The sequence below is a fragment of the Elephantulus edwardii genome, unplaced genomic scaffold (genome assembly GCF_000299155.1).
Source record: "Elephantulus edwardii isolate Elephantulus edwardi_28Jun2011 unplaced genomic scaffold, EleEdw1.0 scaffold00350, whole genome shotgun sequence".
NCBI classification, from domain to species: domain Eukaryota; kingdom Metazoa; phylum Chordata; class Mammalia; order Macroscelidea; family Macroscelididae; genus Elephantulus; species Elephantulus edwardii.
Window position 1 is genome coordinate 706,537 of NW_006400100.1, and position 18,072 is coordinate 724,608.

General features: G+C 45.2%; 2 protein-coding genes across 2 annotated transcripts; both read left to right on the forward strand.

Moving 5' to 3' along the window:
- The first annotated feature begins 2,173 nt into the window (after nt 1-2,173).
- On the forward strand, nt 2,174-3,428 carry LOC102853316 (mastin-like). The gene is made up of 4 exons (XM_006901927.1): nt 2,174-2,194; nt 2,409-2,469; nt 2,674-2,857; nt 3,062-3,428. Exons 1-4 carry the CDS (start codon nt 2,174-2,176, stop codon nt 3,426-3,428), a joined length of 633 nt encoding a protein of 210 aa, XP_006901989.1.
- Nucleotides 3,429-3,451: 23 nt separating this feature from the next.
- On the forward strand, nt 3,452-16,801 carry LOC102853722 (mastin-like). Its single transcript, XM_006901928.1, has 8 exons — nt 3,452-3,455; nt 4,024-4,169; nt 4,278-4,424; nt 14,363-14,423; nt 14,620-14,693; nt 15,085-15,328; nt 16,402-16,547; nt 16,637-16,801. Exons 1-8 carry the CDS (start codon nt 3,452-3,454, stop codon nt 16,799-16,801), a joined length of 987 nt encoding a protein of 328 aa, XP_006901990.1.
- Nucleotides 16,802-18,072: the final 1,271 nt, after the last annotated feature.

The following is an 18,072-nucleotide window of genomic DNA, read 5'->3' on the forward strand; positions in this document are numbered from 1 at the left end:
TTCCAAACCCCGTTGACCTAGTTACTATATCAATCCATCTCACCCAGGGTTTTCCTGTCCTGTGCTGCCCCTTCACCCTTCCAAACATGAGGTCCTTCTCCAAGGACCAATCTTTCCTGGCCACATGCCCAAAGTAAGTGAAGCAGAGCTTCAAAATCCTAGCCTCCAAGGAAAGACTTGGTTTTGCCTTCTCTAAGACAGACTGATTTGTTTTCTTGGTAGTCCATGGTATGTTCAAGATTTTTTTCTAGCACCACAGCTCAAAGGAATTTATTCTTCTTCTGTCATCCTTAGCCATTGTCCAACTCTCTGAAGCATAACAAGTAACTGAGAAGACCATGGCCTGGATGAGGTGCACCTTTGTATCTAGACCAACATTGTTGCTCTTTAGCACTCTGGAGAGGTCTCTGACAGCAGATTTTCCCAATGCAATTAGTATTTTGATTTCCTGACTGCTGGTGCTAAGAGTGTTGACTGGATCTGAGCAAGCCATAACTGCTAACAACCTCAATCTCTTCTCATTCTATTATGGTGCTGCCAGTTGGCCCAGTGGTGAGAATCAAGCAGTCAGGAAATCAAAAGACAAATTGCACTAGGAAAACCTGCTGTCTGGGATCTCTTCAGAGTACTGAAAACCAATGATGTCAGTCTAAAGAGTCCACGGTGTGCTTGATCCGGGCCATGATCTTCACAATTACTTGCTATGCACTAGAGAGCTGGACAATGACTAAGGATGACAGAAGAAGAGTTGATGCCTTTGAGTTGTGATGCTGGAGAAGTCTTGAACATACCATGGACCACCAAGAAAACGTCTTGGAGAAGGTGAAACCAACTTTCTCCTTGGAGGCTAGGATTTTGAAGCTCTGTGTCACATACATTGGGCCTATGGGCAGGAGTACTGGTCCTTGGAGAAGGACATCATGCTCAGAAGGGTGGAGGGATAGCGCAGGAGAGGAAGACCCCTGGAGGGACATGGATTGATTCATTAACTGGGGCAATAGGGGTTGGTGTATTGTAATAAGTGAGACTGGCTCAGGACAGGGCAGGCTTCAGAGCTGCTGTACATAGGGTCGCTATGATTCACAGGTAACTCGACACCACATAACAACAACAGTTACCATATTTGTATTTAAAATTTGCCATTTATCCAGATATACTGAGGAATTTAATTTCCAAACCCTATAAGTAGACTTCTGGTTTTTCTTGGAAGATCACATCATAACCAAGTAATAGTCATGATGCTCATCTCCAGACCACCTGATAATCACTTATTTCTGTTTCTGATAGATCAGTTTAGAATGTTCTTGATGCTGTCTCTATATTGGTGGCTTCTTGTGTAGTGTGGGTGGATGAGAAAGAGGATGCTGGGACTGTGGCTTCTCATGCTTGTTTCAGACTTGATGATCTGTTCACCTCCCTTTCTCCTCAGTCTGGTAGGGCTGGCTATTGATGAATGGGCAGTGTGGGACCATTATCAGGCTTGCCATTGAGGTTGTGGCTCTTTACTGGTCCATGTCTCACTGTTCTCCTGTCAATTAGGCCCTGGGAAAAAGATCCAAGCCAAAAACACTGAGTCATTGGGGTGAATTGTCTGTCCTATAGCCACAGCGTCCGCCTGGGGCTGGTCTGGGAGGGAAGACATGACCTCTAGCAGACATTCAGGGATGAGGGAGGGAGGAAGCCCATGTTGCCCACCTGCCTGGGGTTGCAGACCCCAACCCTTGGATTCTAACTCCTAGCCTTGGTGAAGTGGCTGCTCCTATGTATGAATGGGGAGATAATAAAGGTTTATGAGATACCAATCATCTTACTGAGTCTCCTCCCTTCTAACCTCAAGGATGTCTGGAGCCACAGGAGGAAGTTTCTGGCCCACAAGGAAAGTGCTGGGATGATTTCTCAAGACCCAGAACTCTGATCCCAGCAGGTGTGACCTTTCCCAGGATGATATGAACCTCCACTGGACACTGGGAAAGAGGCCTCACAACCTGAGCCTGGCATCACCCGGAGCTTGCCTCCAGTGCCGCCATAATATGCCTGTTGTCTAGTCTTCTTAACACTCTTGTAGTTTTATCTGTCCATCTGGGGATTGTTCATCTCCTGTTGCTCTGTCCAGCACCCAGTGCCAAACTCATTTTAGAGGAGATGTTGCATGTTCTTGATGGACAAGTCAGACATGGTCACCATTGATTACTCAGTAACCTCAGAAGCCTTACTTCCTGCTATGCCTCACCCTGGATGAGGCTGACCTCTTTGCCCACTTCCTGGGTTAGAGGATAAAGAGGTCCAGAGAGGGACTCAAGTCAGAGATCTGCAAAGTCCTGTGGAGGTGAGGAGGCTACACACCCATTCTCTGCCCACTTCATCCCAGTCCCCAGGGTAGAGTTATATCACCTCCTCTATTCCTGTAGATGCTGTGGCTGCTGTTGCTGACTCTCGCCTGCCTGGGGAGCTCTGACCCCATCACCTCAGGTGAATCATGACCCCATCTAATGCTGCCCTGCTCCTGAGCCCATGTCCCAGGTCTCTTGGGAGTAGCCTTAGGGTAGGATAGATGGGGACCCCATAAGAAGGTGGCCCAGTCCTGCACTTGGGGAAGGTATAAGCAGGGGAGGATAAGTTGAGCACTGGGCAGGAATATTTGGGTCCCAATGACTCCTCATTCTGCATTTTCAGATCCCAACTCAGAGACTGAGATTGTGGACATTGTGGGAGGACATGATGCTCCCGCTGGAAAGTGGCCATGGCAGGTAGGCCTGTGGATCTACAGGCCAGCAGACAAGAAATGGGCACTCGGTTGTGGGGGCTCCCTCATTCACCGTCAGTGGGTGCTGACTGCTGCCCACTGTGTTGTTGAACTGTAAGTCACCTTTCCACCTGCACCTGGTTTGTGGACAACACTGGGGTCAATGTGCTGTGGAGTGTCTTAGGTTGGAGTGACTGTGGTCCTGGGTCCTGGGGACTTCCAAGCCTGGAGTGTCTCTCTCCCCATTTAGAGAGTAGATGCTGAGCTGGGTTCTGCTTCAACATCTGAGAAATTTGGTTTTCTCTCCTTTTCTACTAGGAAAACTCGATCACCTCAACACATTAGAGTCCAAGTGGGCCATGTGAAACCCTTTGATAGTAACACTTTTGAGATGGTAACTGAGATCATCCCCCACCCTGATTACAATCCTAAAGAGAAAGGAGAAGGTGGGGGAGATGTGGCTCTTCTCAAACTGACAAAGCCCATGATGCTCTCTCACCGAGTCAACCCGGTGACCCTTCCTCCACCGGACCTCCTGCTTCCCCCACACTGGAGATGCTGGGTGACTGGCTGGGGTGATGTTGCATCTAATAGTAAGTCTCAAGCTGACCAAGGTCAGATCGAAGGGGGAGACTCCAAGGTGAACACAATTGGTGTTGGCACAGTGCTTTCAACAAGGCATTAACACAGATCTCTCCCAGGGATTACATGGGTGAGTAGAGAATGGAGTTGGATAGCTCAAGAGGACAAGATTAACAAAGACCAGAGGGGATCTCTGCCCTGATTCTGAACAAGGCCCTGAATTGCCCTTTTGTGTCCCTTGTTCTTTTGCATCGTGGCGATAGAAAATGAGGCTGAGAAAGGCTAAGGCTCCTGGATTTTTTAGTCAATGGTCTAAGTCCACTCTGACTTCAGGGCCTTGAATCTGATTTTTTTGGGAAGTAATTTGATTTTAACAGTAAAAATTCCTTGGGAGTTAAGGAAGTTCCACTTTGCATTCCCCAAGCCCGATGCCCATAGTGTCAGCTTAGAGACAGTCTGTCGGCACTGGGAGAACAGGTAGAGTGGGCTGTGTGTAGTTCCAGGGTACAGGTGGGAAAATGGGAGCTTCGTGTTTGGTTCTAGAAGCCAACACCTTGGGCTTTGAGTTGCAGGCTCAGTCTCTGCACTTGGACATTAGGGGAGCCACAGCCTGGGGTCACCGATTGTCTAGGGTGAGAGAGAAGAGGAATGAATTTCCCCAGGACAATCCTCCAGACTCATCCAGCTTCTCCCTACAGGGCCACTGCCTTCTCCTTACCACCTGCAGGAGGTAGAGATCCCCCTCTTGGATGACGAGGTCTGCAGAAGGCAGTATGGAAATGTCAATAAGGTCATCAAGAAGGATATGTTGTGTGCTGGAAGCCCAGGCCGGGACTCCTGCCAGGTGAGACCTCCATGTTCTGGCATCTGTTCATGTTCCCTGCTTGCTGCCTTTGCTCCAAACTCAGGGGATCTGAGACTTATCACCTGTTTTTTTTTTTTTCCTCTACAGGGAGACTCTGGGGGCCCTCTGGTTTGTCATTGGAGGGGCACCTGGTTCCAGGTAGGGGTGGTGAGTTGGGGTTTAGGATGTGGTAGTCCAGAATTTCCTGGAGTCTATGCTCGAGTGACCTACTACTACAAATGGATCCACCACTATGTATTTTCATCTCATTGAGCTCCAGGCACAGACAAGGCTGCTCCTGACATTAGCAAATATTCAAAGACCTTTGGAGACACTCATGTCCTCTTCTATTCTGAGACACTCATGTCCTCTTATTCTGAGACCCTCTCACCCCTGCCTCTCTCTCAGAGTCCTATCTCCTCCCTGACAACTGAAAAGAACAGCAAGCCTTGCAGGCTCTTATGATCTACTCTGTGTATTCTAATAAAGTGCATGAATATTAAGCTCTGGGCTGAGTGTCTTTATTGATTGTCAACTTGTCACCTTCTGTGGGAGGGGGAATATGCAGCATGTCCTCACTCAGGATTCTCTATCCTCTGGGAAACTCACATGTTCTTTGTGGCATGAAGTGAAGTTACACATTGTTCTGGAAGCTCCTGGTTACCAGTTTTACAGATGCCTTCTGTTCCCACTCACATTAGAGATACACAGTCCTGGGGTCCTCGGAATGAGAAGTGAGCATGTAGATCCCTTTCCCCCAAGGGCAGATGGTCCTGGAGATGGTTGTGTTATATTGTGGAGTCCTGTACCAGTAGCCCCTTCACGACAGAGCAAGTAAAGTTGGGGGCCCTAACAGGCAACATAACTTCATATTGTGAATCTGATCTCATGGGAATTCTGGGGACTGGAAAGGTCTTATAAATGGTATCTACTCCCGGGGTCTTTCATGTTTTAGAGATAAAGTTCTGTCACAGCTCTCCCTCACTAGGCAAGGGTGAGGAAGCCTCCTTGTCTCCAAGCCTCCTCCAAGACAAGGGGACTTATTTCCTTCCCAACTCAATGAAGTACCCTAGCAACAAAGCTCTTGACTGAGTATCTTCATCTTCATGACCAAGAGACCCGAGAACATGGCCTTCCTAATGGGCAGCTCAGGTGATGGAAGGTAGAGTGGGACTAAAGGTGCAATTACCTCTTGGAACAGAGGTCAGAGTGAGGTTTTCCTGCCAAGAAGGTAATTTTCTGCCTGGGGTGGGTACATTTTCCATTTACAGACACACCATCCTCTCAAGAGTGTGTAAGTGATGTTTCCAAAGACTGGTAGAGCCAGTGGAAGTAATAGGAAGAACTTGTAATCACTCCTTCTTTTAGCATACAACTAACCCTCATACCCAATCTGGTCAACATCTGGGCAGAAGGAAAACCCAGTTTTGCTTTCAGGTATGAGTTGTCCTTCTGATCCAAACTTCTAGTAGAGTTTTTCCATTCCATTTAGAGCTTTTTCTGACCAAACAACAGTCTGCAAGGTACTATGGACAGACTCAGGTTCCTTTATTCAATCCCCATAGCCTGGAACATTCTACTGCTCTTGGTGCCTCAGGATTGTAGGGATTCAAAGAAGAGACATGCAGGGGTAGAAGCTCTTCCTGACTTCTGATTAGGTGTTAGCTTCCTCTATTGGAGGAGGACCATATTGCATCTCCTTACTTAGGATTCCATTATCTCCTGAGCTGTTCACACTCTTTGATAGGGAATATTAAGCCCCATGTGGTTCTGGAAAGTCCAGGTTATTAGTTCTACAGGCGCTTCCTTTTCCCATTCACATTTGAGATCCTTTTTTTGAACCCTTGGAGTGAGAAGTCAACATTAAGACCCTTCTCCCTTTGAGGATGGTCTTGTTCCTGGGAAGATCAGTGCCAGATTTGGGGGAGGGGTCTTACAGCAGCACAGCTGGCCAGGTGAGATCAGGAAAGACAAGGCCCTGGTAAATGATTCAAGCCTGCATAGGTGTGAGAGTTGCAGGGCTTCAAGATGTGCCCATTTCTGGATTCTACTTTCTGGGACATAGGGGTAGCCTCCACAGATAAACCCTACGTGTGACTTAACCCTTCCCTCTGATACCTCAAACAGAGAGAGCTCTCTCTCTTCCCCCTACCCCGCCATATTTGACTTAGGCTACAGGGGCAGTGGCAGTCTGGGCAAGGACAAGGAGGGTCAGTGCTCTGAGCAAACATTTTGTTCTTATCTATAGACTCCTATTCTCTCATTTGTTCAGAACTAACATTGGACTCTGGACTGCTGGAGGCAGGTGCACTCCAGGGCACCCTCATTTTGGGATGGAGGGGCTTGAGACACCACAGCCACCCAGCAGACCTGCACCTGGGGCTCTGTGTCATGAAGGAAGATGAGGAGGGGCAGGAGGATCCCCTAGCTTTGCTATGTTATGAGGATCCTCATTGTCCTTGGCTCTCCAGCAACACAGTGTCCATCTGGTGAGGACCCATGCCAGTGCTGGTGATTAACATCTGCAGCAACAGCGTGTCGAGGACTAGGAAGCACACCCGATGGTGGTCCCTCCCTCCTCTCTGATCACCTTCCTGAGAGCTGTGCTCTTCTGCTTCCAGTTCCATTATCCGCACTTTTAGGCTGTAATGAGACTCAGTCTCCAGGTGTGCGTTCCTGTGTACATGCGCGTACACACACACACACACGCACACACACACACACACACACACACACACACACACCCCAACAGTGACAACACACATATTCATACACCCTCCTGTCCTTACACTTACCACAAAAGTGCAGCCATGCTCCGCCTCCAACCACGGACCCTGAGTGCTTTTTCTAGCCCCCAGAGACAGCTCTGCCTGCGTTCACAGCAGGATGGAATTCTAGGATGGTCAGGAGCTGGGAGATTTAGCACGGGTGACTCTGTTGTAAGTTCTTTGAGTTCATTCTCTGGAGAACCAGCTTCCATTCCATATTGGAAACATGCTTCTAGTATTCACATCACCAAAGTGATCCCTTCCCTGTGGATCCTCCCTCCATCACACGTACCTGCCATGTATACCACTCACACCTGAAGCGCTGTCACAGGCTCTGCTGGATCTAAATAATATCCAAATTCCATGACAAAACAATGGCCCACTAAAAAAACAAAAACCAAACAAAAAACAGTGCAAAAGATTGGATGAGAATTTTGCAAAATAATATCTGTGGATATCTAACAAAATCCTTTTTTCTTACAAAAAACTTTTTAAAAATATTTATTTCCCTGTTGCACATTTTCTTCCTCTTCCTCAGCCCTTTCCACAATGTACCTCTTGTTCCAGATTGTTGTCATACATATAATGCATAATCATATATTCCTTTCAGACAGTTCTTCCCCTCATCTGTTCTAATGCAGTGTTCGTTATCTATCCATTCTTTTCTCCCCAAACCCCAACATGTCTACAACAGTGGCTTTATGCAGTATATGACCTTTTGTGACTGAGATATTTCAAACTCCTCCATGTTGTGTGATGTTTTATGAGTTTATTGTTTTTCTTTTTTAAAAATTAAAAAAAAATTTATTATTTGTGTGTGTGTATGCCATCAAATCAGATTTAACTGGTACAGGAGGAGATTTTTCCTTCTTCTCCAACAAAGTATCTGGTGGATTTGAACCGCTCATTTCTGGCATTGCAGTGCAGCTTCTTGCCACTAGGCCATCAGAGCTCGCTGAGTTCACTGTTTTTCAATGCTGTGTAATATTCTGTTGTGTGAATGTATCATAGATTTTCTTTTTTTTATATATGCACACCCATGTTTATTGTGGCCTTGTTCACAATAGCAAGGAGTTGGAAACAACCCAAGTGTCCATCAACAAATGGTTAGAGAAGCTGTGGTATATTTACACAATGGAACACTACACTGCATTGAAAAACAAAGAACTCATGCAATATTATTCAAAATGGGTGACCCTGGAGGACATTATGCTGAGTGAAGTATCTCAGTCACAAAAGGACAAATACTGCATGGTGCCACTGTTGTAAAACAGGACTGACATCAGGGTTGGGGGGAAACTGAGAAAGATGGGTTCAATAATGTATACTGCATTGAAACAGATGAGAGAGAAAACTGTTTAAAAGGGATATGTGATTAGGTATTTTTGTCATGACAGGAGTCCAGAGCGAAGGCTGCATAGTGAAGTAGACCTGGGGGAGAGTTTGTAAAACAATGAAAGAAGTTTTCTTTTACTTTTCCAAGACGGTAGTATTCTAGGGGGGAGGGTTGGGAGGGGAGAAAAGTGCAACAATGAATGAATGGAAACATTCATCATAGGTTAAAATTTTTAGCACTCTAGAAATGTAATGACTCTCTTGTTTTAAATATGCTTTAACATTTTGTGTGCGTACCGTCAAATTGGATCTGACTGGTACAGGAGGAGACTGTCCCTCCTTCTCCAGCAGAGAATCTGGTGGATTTGAACCACTTATCTATGGGATTACAGTACAGCTTCTTGCCACTAGGCCACCAGAGCTCCCTTTAAATATTCTTTAAAGGATCTTTTTCTTTCAAATAGATTTGCAGAAGGCTTTGTGTAAGAAGAGACGTCCTTGTGGCATAGTGCTTAGCTATTCACCAGGAAGTTGCCAGTTCGAACCCACCAGCTGCTTCATGGCAAAGAAAATATGCCCGTCTCCTTTCGTAAAGATGACATCTTTGGAAATACTATGGGGCGATTATACTTTGTCCTTTAGGGTTGCTGTGAGTTGGAATCTACTGAATAGCAATAGGTTGGTTTTTTGTTTAAGTAAGAAAGTAGGAGAGTTTAATAAAGTAATATTTCAGCTTAAATCAGAACATCCAGACCAAGCAGAAATCCTGAGGATGCATCTTCTTTGATTTATAAATACATTTGTTGTTGTGTACCATAGTCAGAACCAACCCATAGCTGACCCTCCAGTGGGTTTTCAGAGGCAGTTAATCACATGGGAGGAGACTGTCCATCCTTTTCCCGTGGAGCAGCAGATGGCCTCGAATGTGTGCCTTCAGGATTGTAGCTCAGCTTCTTGTCACTAGGCCACCAGAACTCCCTTATACATATCCAAAGAAAAATTACTGATGAGGGTATTTAAAATGCCATTGTCTTTCAACAGTTTTAGCTATAAGAATTCAGCTCATTCTCTTAGATTTGTGGGTTTATATTTTCCAGTGATCTTACTGGTTTGACATGCTTACTGCATTACAGCAACACACAAGCCTCCAGTAACAGACAAGTGGAGGCTGTGCCTGACATATGTTGCTATGTTGTATCATAGATTTTCAATCCATTTGTTTGTTGATGGGCATGTGGGCTGCTTCCATCTCTTTATTACAATGAATAATGCAGCATTTTGGAATGGAGGGGCTTGAGACTCCCCAGAGAATCCACCCAGAGTCTCTGTGGCTTCTTGCTGCCTGAGCACGGCATGGTGGTCCTCATGTGCAAGTAACTGCAAGTTTGTGGGATCGTGTGCTACTTTCGGGCTTGGTTTTGATGTCCCCCAGGAGTGAGGCCTTTGAGGCTTGGCCTAGGGTTTACGGCAGGTGTTGGTTTAAAGCCCCAAAGGTTCGAATTATTTTTCTGTCAAACATTCTTCTAGATGGTATAGCACTGGTCTGTCCATTTGCTGTACAGAGGTAACTCGCGATTGCTGTGATTCCTAACACTGTGACACTGAAGTGCCAAATGGGATAATGGTTATCCATGGTGGACAGGGTTTGCTGGAGCTTCCCGATTAAAACAATCCTGGAAGCAGGAGTGGCATCCACTTCTGAAATGACTTGCCTCCGGAAACTCTACGAACAGTGCTCAGGCCTTTCGTTCATAGGGTCGCTATGAGTCATCTACGACTCCATGGAATCTAATAGCAACAGCAATGCAGCAATAAAAATGGGTGTACACATATCTGTTTGAGTTATGGCTTTGGTTTCTTTAGGGTATATTACCAGTAGTGGAATTGCTGGGTCAATGTTATGTCTTACCCCTACCCCCATTCACTATCTGTTGTTTATTTGCCACTTTAACATATTTTTAAAAATTTTGTATTTTTTATTAATAGTTGCACATTTTCTAACCCCTTCCCAGCCAACTCTGCAGTGCACCCCTTATAGTAGATTTTTCTTATATGTATAATACATAATCATATGTTCCTTTCGGGCAGTTCTTCCTCTCACCTGTTCTAATGCAGTGTTCATTATCTATCCAGTCTTACCTCTCTCCTCCCCATGTCTGTCCTCTTTTATAATGTAGTATTATACAGTATTTGGTCCTTTTGTGACTGAGATATTTAACTTAGCATAGTATTCCATTGTGTAAAGGAAACATAGATTTTTCTATCCATTTGTGGACACTTTGGTTGCTTCCATCTCTTTGATATTGTGAATGAATCATTGCAAATACCTTTTTTTGTTGTTTTCTTTTTAAAATGTTTTATAGTGATTTATTGACAAAGTTTGAATATATTGTTTTTCCACAAAAGATCCTTTCCATTTCCTTCATCTATCAAATTGTTCAACCCTGTGATTAACACCTCCCCAGCCCGTCCTCACCCTTCTGCTTCCACCCTCCCCCCTTAGATCCTCATACTCATTCTACAATAATGGTTTATACAATATTTGTCCTTGTGGGACTGAGTTAGTTCACTCCGCATAATGCTCTCCAGTCTCTCCTAAGTTAGGTAGTAATTTACAAAATCATTGCTCCTGCATGCTGCATAGTATTTAATTGTGTGAATATACCACAACTTCTCAATCCATTTGTTTGTGGTTGGACATCTGAGCTGTTTCCGTGTTCTTATGATGGTGAATAATGCTGCTATGAACATTGGTGTACAAGTCTCCATTTGATCTTCAGTTCTCATTTTCTTGGGGTATATTCCAAGCAATGGAATAGCTGGGTCATATGGAATTTCTATGTTCAGCTTTGCAAATACCTGTTACAAGAAACACAGCAATGGCTATATACATGGACCTCACCTGATGGTCTACACAGGAATCAGACTGATTATATATCTGTGGAAAGAATCATTGGGGAAATTAAATATCAGCTGTGAAAACTAGGTCAGGTCCTGATTGTGGGATAGACCATCAGCTACTCATAAGCACAAGCTGAAACTAAAGGAAATGAAGTAAAATCCACAAGAACCAAAATGTGACCTTGAGCCTATCCCACCTGAATTTAAGAATCATCTTAAGAACAAGTTTGAGGCCTTGGACACTAATGAATGAAGACAGATGAGCTGTGTTAGCATGTAATGAATCTCATTCATGATGAATGCAAAAGGTGATTACAAAGACAGAAGAGGAAGAAAAGACTGAGGTGGACGTTAGAAGAGACTCTGAATATTGCACTAGAATGCCAAGAGGCCACAGCAAAGGTAAGAAATCGGGAATTTAAGGAGCTAAACAGAAAGTTTCAAAGGGAAGCTTGGGAAGACAAAGCAAAGTATTAGAATGAAATGTGCCAAGAGCTGGAGTCAGAGAATCAAAAGGGATGAACTCACTCAACATTTTTCAAGCTGAAGGACTTGAAGAACAAATTCAATCCATAAGTTGTAATAATTAAAGATACTATGGGCAGAATATTGAATGATGCAGAAAGCATCAAAATAAGATGGAAGGAGTACAGAGTCACTGTACCAAAAAGAATTAGGGAAGTTAACAAGCTACAATTCAAGTAGAAATAGGATTCAATTTGAAGAATTATCATTTGACAATAGCATCTCTATTCAGAAATACTGAATGACACTTTGTTTCATGGCATTGTTTTCCTTGGGATTTTGTCGTTGTTCATACAGGGTCTGGTATTTCTCTCTATATTTTTATCACATAATTAACAGATTACATATTGAAGTGTAAGGCTGTTGAGAATTGGATCTTTACCATGTCTTCTCACTCATTCTTGGCAGTGGACAAGATTTATACAGTTTCCTCTTCCTCTGTCACTTTTGTGTTTAAGACATTTAGCTTCTATTAGACTCATTGTTGTTATTAATGATTGCGTGGAGTTGAGCATGACTCGTAGTGACTCTATGAACAAAAGACCTAATGCCTTTCCATAATTACCGACATTTCTCAAAGTTCATGGAGTTTCCAGAGGCATGTGGTTTAGGAAGTGGATGCCACTGCTGCTTCCAAAACTGTTTTACAACTGGGAGAACCACAAAACACTGTCCACATTGGGAACCATTCCAGTATTTGATACCCCAATGACTCAAGGTTTGGCATCACAGCAAACTCAGGTTACTTCATATAGCACATTGACAAAGAGTGATGTACAAAGTAGAAGAGTGTTCCTCCAGATATAACAGCACTAGTCTCATTTAGCAGTGGTTAAGTCGTCAAGTGGAATATGACTTACAGTAAACTTTGCACATGTTCTATAACTAAAATAATTTCTGTACATTTATAGAATTTAGAGAGTTTGTAGAGTTTCCAGAGGCATTTAGTTTAGGAAGTGGATGCCACTCCTGCTTCCCAGCATAAATCAACCTGGAAGCTCATCCAAACACTGTACATAATGGGTAACCATTACGGTATTTGACAAGACTATGGAACAGTGTGCAACATTACAGCAAAAGCAAATTGTTCAGTTCAGCAAATAGACAAAAGATTTCGGTGTCATTTAAAGAATATTCATTCAAAAATTAATATATTTGGCCAGAGGTCTGCAAGCCTGAGGGCACTGTGGGATTTTAAAGCCACACCCTTGAGCAGACCCTAGGCCAAAGGCTCAAGGACACCCACTTTTGGGGGGAAAAGAGCAGTATCAAACACGACCCTAAAAAAACTTTCCTTACGTGACCAATGTGACTGCCATCAATATGCTAGCTAGCAGCCAAACTCTGTTAGACACATTAGGGAAGTTAATTTCTAAATTATGGTTTTGGTTTTTCTTGGAAGAAAATAATCTGATCTCCAAGTAATAGTTACGATGTGTATTTTCAGACCCTCTAATATCTTGAGTCTGCTTCTGATAGATCTACTTAGATTGTTCTTATTGATGTCTCTATATTGGTAGCTTCTCATAGGGCCAAGGTCACTGGAACAGGATGCCAATGAAGATGATTAGCTATCTGAATGCAAATGTAATCTTTGTCTAGCACTATGATTTCCTATGCTTGTCTCTGGATTGATGGTCTATTCTACCTCATCTCTCCCCAATCTCATTGGGCTGATAATCAGTGAATACGAAGTGTAAGGCTGTTATCTGGCCCAGTATTGTGGGGCTTTCTTACTTCTATGTGGTTTGTGTCTTGTCAGTCAAGCCCTGGGAACAAGACCCACAGCCATACTTGTTGACTCACTGAGGAGAGCAATCTTTGCTTGGGGCTGGTTTGGGAGAAATGACAAGGCCTCCAGCAGACAAGCTGGGATAGGAAGGAGGAAGTCTGAATTTCTTGACCACCTATGTAGACCTGGAGATCCAGCCCATTGACTGAGCTCAACCCTCCTCTCAGATTCCAATTGCCAGTATTGGTGGACAGGCTTATCCTGTGTAGGGATGGGGAGAAACAGTGAGTTTCTGAGATGTTTCCTCCATTCAAGTACCAGGAATATCTAGAGTTAAAAAGGAGAGAGAGTCCACAAGGAGAATGAAGTTTTGGATCCTCCATACCCTGGGCTCTGATCACAGCAGGTGCTTCTTTTTCCTGGGAAAGGGGAAGATCCCCCAGGGTAGATCTGGAAGGAAGACTCAGGACTGATTCCTATACCACCCAGGTCTTGATCCCAGAGTTCCCCATTGCATCCACGTTCTATATGTTTGTGCGTTTACTCTTCATAGCTCCTTATTCTTCATGTGCCCACATGTTTGATGCTTATCTCCTTGCTGATCAGCCCAGCACCTAGTGCCCGGCTCAGCTCAGAGGAGACACTTCTTGTTCTTATTGGACAAATAACATTGTCACCATTGGTCCTACAAAAGGAGAAGCTGAGCTCCATACCCAGTCTCATAGGAAGTTGACCCCCTCCCCTCTAAACAACCACCTATTTCCTGGGCAGGAGGATAAAAGGGTGTAGAGAGTGGTCAAAGGTAGAGAGCTGCAGAGTCCTGTGGAGGTGAGGATGCTGTCTGTTCACACCCACCCTTTCCATTCCAGACTCAGAAGTTGGGGGAGGGGGAGCTCTGTCTCCTTACTTAGACTTTCACCCTACCCCTGCAGATGCTGTGGCTGCTGTTGCTGACCTTCCTCTGCCTAGAGGGCTCTGTGGCTGTGACTCCAGGTGAGTCCTGACTCCTTCCAATGCTTGTCTTTGGTCTCTAGGGAGTAACACAAGAGTGGGGTGGAGTGAAGACCCATTATGAGATTGGCCTGGTTTATTCATATATTGAGGAGTGTCTGAGGAGTGGATGGTGAGCTAAGTTCCTTGCAGGGATGCCTGGATCCCCAGTCAATGATCCCTTGTTCTGTCTCTCCAGCTTCCAGCCTGGAGCATGAGCTAATGGGCATTGTTGGGGGACATGATGCATCAGCCTGGAAGTGGAGGTGGCAGGTCAGCCTCTGGTTCTACAACCAGACAATCAGTGCTTGGGTGCATAGATGTGGAGGATCCCTCATCCACCACCAGTGGGTTCTGACTGCCGCCCACTGTGTTAAATTGTAAGTGACACACCGCTGATACAGGCACTGCCTTGCTGGGAACCTTGGGGTCAGAATGATGGGTGTTGTGAAGTTTTCTAGGTGGGGTGCCATAACCCTAGGTCCCAGGAGAAATCCCTCTCTTGTGGTCTACTAATCTCCATTTAGAAGGGCATGCACTGGGCTCCAAGAGGCCAGACCACCTTCTCCTGCTATGATAAGCTGGGTTCTGCCTCAGCCTCTGAGAAGTTTCTGATTATCTTCGTCTTCCATCCTGGAACAGTGTTGCACCTGGGCACGTTCAGGTCCAAGTGGGGCACCTACAGCTCTCCAACAGTGCCCGGCTGCAGGTGATTAAGGTCATCAGCCACCCTTCCTACAATCCCGAGAACGGTGTGACTGGCGGAGGAGACGTGGCACTTCTCAAACTGGCAGAGCCCGTGAGGCTCTCTTACCAAGTTAAGCTGGTCACCCTGCCTTCACCAGATCTTCTGCTGTCTTCAGACTTGAAGTGTGTGGTGACTGGTTGGGGTAACATCGAATTTGGGGGTAAGAGTCAGGACCAGGGTGTTAGTGGGGTGGGGAGAACTCTGAGGGGATACAGTGGGCAGTTGACACTGTGTTACTTATAAGTCCAAGCTCCTGGTCTCCCTGGGACTCCTTGGTAATTTTTTTGTAATTTGATCAAATTAAATTTTTGTTTTGTACTGTTTTGCTTACAAAGTTCGTATACATTGTTTTTCAGACTGAATCTTTCCCATTTCCCTTATCCCCTCCATCAGATTGTGTGACCTTATGATTTTCCCCTGCCCATTCTTGCCCTTCTGCTCCTACCCTCATTCCCTTGGATCCTCATATATGTTTTACTAATTATCTTTCTATTTCTACAGTAATGGTCCGATAGAGTATTTGTCATTATCGGACTAAATTAGTTCACTTAGTATAGTTCTCTCCAGTCCCTCCTAAGTTATACAGTGATTTTCAAAATCACTGCTCCTGAATGCTGTGTAGTATTCCATGATGTGAATGTACCACAATTTTTTAAATTAATTTGATTTTGGTTGGATAATTGGGCTGCTTCATTTTAAGAGCACACAGTGAGGGAATAGAGACTAGATGACGGGGAAAGGTAACTCTTGCCTTCTGGGTCTAATCTTCTTTTGCATCTTGGAGGTGAGGAGGGGAAAGGAAGCTCTGAAAGACTAAGGGATGAATGTGCTCATAATCTCTGCTCTTCAAGGGGCCCCAGGTGTTTGATTCTGCAATTCTGGGGAAATCCTTTATACTTCTGTCTGTAAGAATTCCACAGAAGTTAAGGAAGTTCCACCTTGGTTTCTCTTCTGAGCCTGGCACCAAGGTGCTAGCCTAGAGGTTGCTAGACAGCACAGGGACAATGTCAATATGTCATGTGCAGCCACAGAGCACAAGTGGGAAAACAGAGGCTGTGGTATAACAGTTCTAGCCTCCATATCCGGGACTCTTGATTGCAGGCTCAGTCACTGCACTTGGACAGACATTGAAGACACTGTCAGGGGCCCCTGATTGGCCAGGGCAATGGAGCAGGGGATTGAACTCTCTCATCCTGTTTTCACCACCTTAACTCACTCAGCTTCTTCCCACAGTGCCACTTCCCTCACACAAAACCCTGCAAGAAGTGGAGGTCCCTTTGGTGGAGTTTGAGAAGTGCAGGAACATATATCGGTATATCAAGTACGACATCAAGGAGGACATGATATGTGCTGGAAGCGCTGGCAAGGGCTCCTGCCACGTGAGATGCCCCATCCCCCAAGTCCTGCTGTCTGTCTATGACCCTTCCTGTGGCTCAGAGTGCTTACCCTTTGTGTCTTCTTCCTGCAGGGTGATTCTGGGGGGCCCTTGGTGTGTAACTGGAAGGGCACGTGGGTCCAGGTAGGGGTGGTGAGCTGGAGTGTGTACTGTGGCTGTCCAGGAATCCCTGGAGTCTACACCCTGGTGTCACACTACATGCCCTGGATCAGCCAGATAATCTCCTGGTCTCCTTGAGCCATGGACAGGTATGAAAATGCAGACACTCCAGGATCTTTGGAGACCCCATGATCCCTTTCCCAGTGCCAATTCTTCACTGAACTAATCTATCTCCATCCCCTACTTAAGACTCTCCCATCTCCTCAGACTCCTGACTACGGTGTGGAGGTGGCACAGGGGTGGGAAAGCCTCCCTTGACTGAAGCCTCTACCCTCGATAGCTCATTAAAGTGCATGAACAGCAAGGTCTGGTCTGAGTGTCTTCACCTGTGGCTTGGCCAAGGGAGGCAGAGGTGGGGCTTCTCTGCTCTGGGGCGAGGTGCAAGAAGGTGAACTTAGGGCTTAGGCCCTTGTCACTGCCTGCCTGGCAGAGGGTGTAGGGGTAGGTTTTTCCTGCTGGGCCTGAGAAGTTTTCTGGATCTGATCCTTCAAGGTGGGGGTCTCTCTAGGACTACAAGAACTGCATTCTAGGATCCCTCCTTGCCTGCTTCCATCAGTCTCATTCTCCCTCTTAATGTCTGGAATAGACTCAGTCCCTCTGTAACTGGAAAAAGACAATGTTTGGCTGCCTGACACTACGAGACAATTAAATAGAGATAAGAGCTGAACCTTATAAATATTCTTTATTCAGATGCCAGCAATCTGAAAGAAAACATGTGGCAAGGATGGCCTAAAAATTTTTTTTAAGTAGAGTCTTTTTTTTAATTCAGAAAAAAACCCCCCAAACCCAAAAAGTTTCAAACCACACACAGGAGGGGCATGGGTGGGGGGAGGTATCTGTCCATCCGGCCCTGCCCCCTGCCCATATGGTTTTGGCAGCAATAAAGGATGTGGGGTAATGGTCCCCCAAAATGGTTTATGTTTATGGGAAGGATAGGGGTACAAAAGCAATGCAGAGTGGTGGGGAAAGGGGTCAGTACTGGACATGCCACAGGTGAGAGGCCATTTCATAACATTTCTTGTTGATCAAACCACCATGGACACCTTTGCCCATCAGCAAGATTAGCATCTTGGCAGTCATGGTGACAGTGAGGTTGAAGGTAGGTGCTTGGCCAGTACTCTTGGTGCAAAGATCCATGGTATATTCCCCATCCACTAGCAGTGAGTCCCAGATCACAGAACATTTCTGGCCCCTAAGTGTCAGCGCATTCACAAAAAACCTTGACCGGTCTTTTGCCCAAAAACTCTTTTAAGAAAACAACGACGAGATATCATCTCACCCCAGTAAGAATAGCAAAATTTAACAGAACAGCAAGCAACAAATGCCAGCGAGGTTGTGGAGAAACTGGA

Bases quoted from the DNA above. Each gene is read 5' to 3' on its own strand.
- LOC102853316 (XM_006901927.1), top strand. From the start codon at position 2,174: ATGGTCACCATTGATTACTCA. The intron at 2,195-2,408 runs GTAACCTCAGAA...CTATTCCTGTAG, and splicing joins TGGTCACCATTGATTACTCA to ATGCTGTGGCTGCTGTTGCT. The intron at 2,858-3,061 runs GTAAGTCACCTT...CTTTTCTACTAG, and splicing joins GCCCACTGTGTTGTTGAACT to GAAAACTCGATCACCTCAAC.
- LOC102853722 (XM_006901928.1), top strand. The intron at 4,170-4,277 runs GTGAGACCTCCA...TTTCCTCTACAG, and splicing joins CAGGCCGGGACTCCTGCCAG to GGAGACTCTGGGGGCCCTCT. The intron at 14,694-15,084 runs GTCAGCCTCTGG...GGGCACGTTCAG, and splicing joins CCTGGAAGTGGAGGTGGCAG to GTCCAAGTGGGGCACCTACA.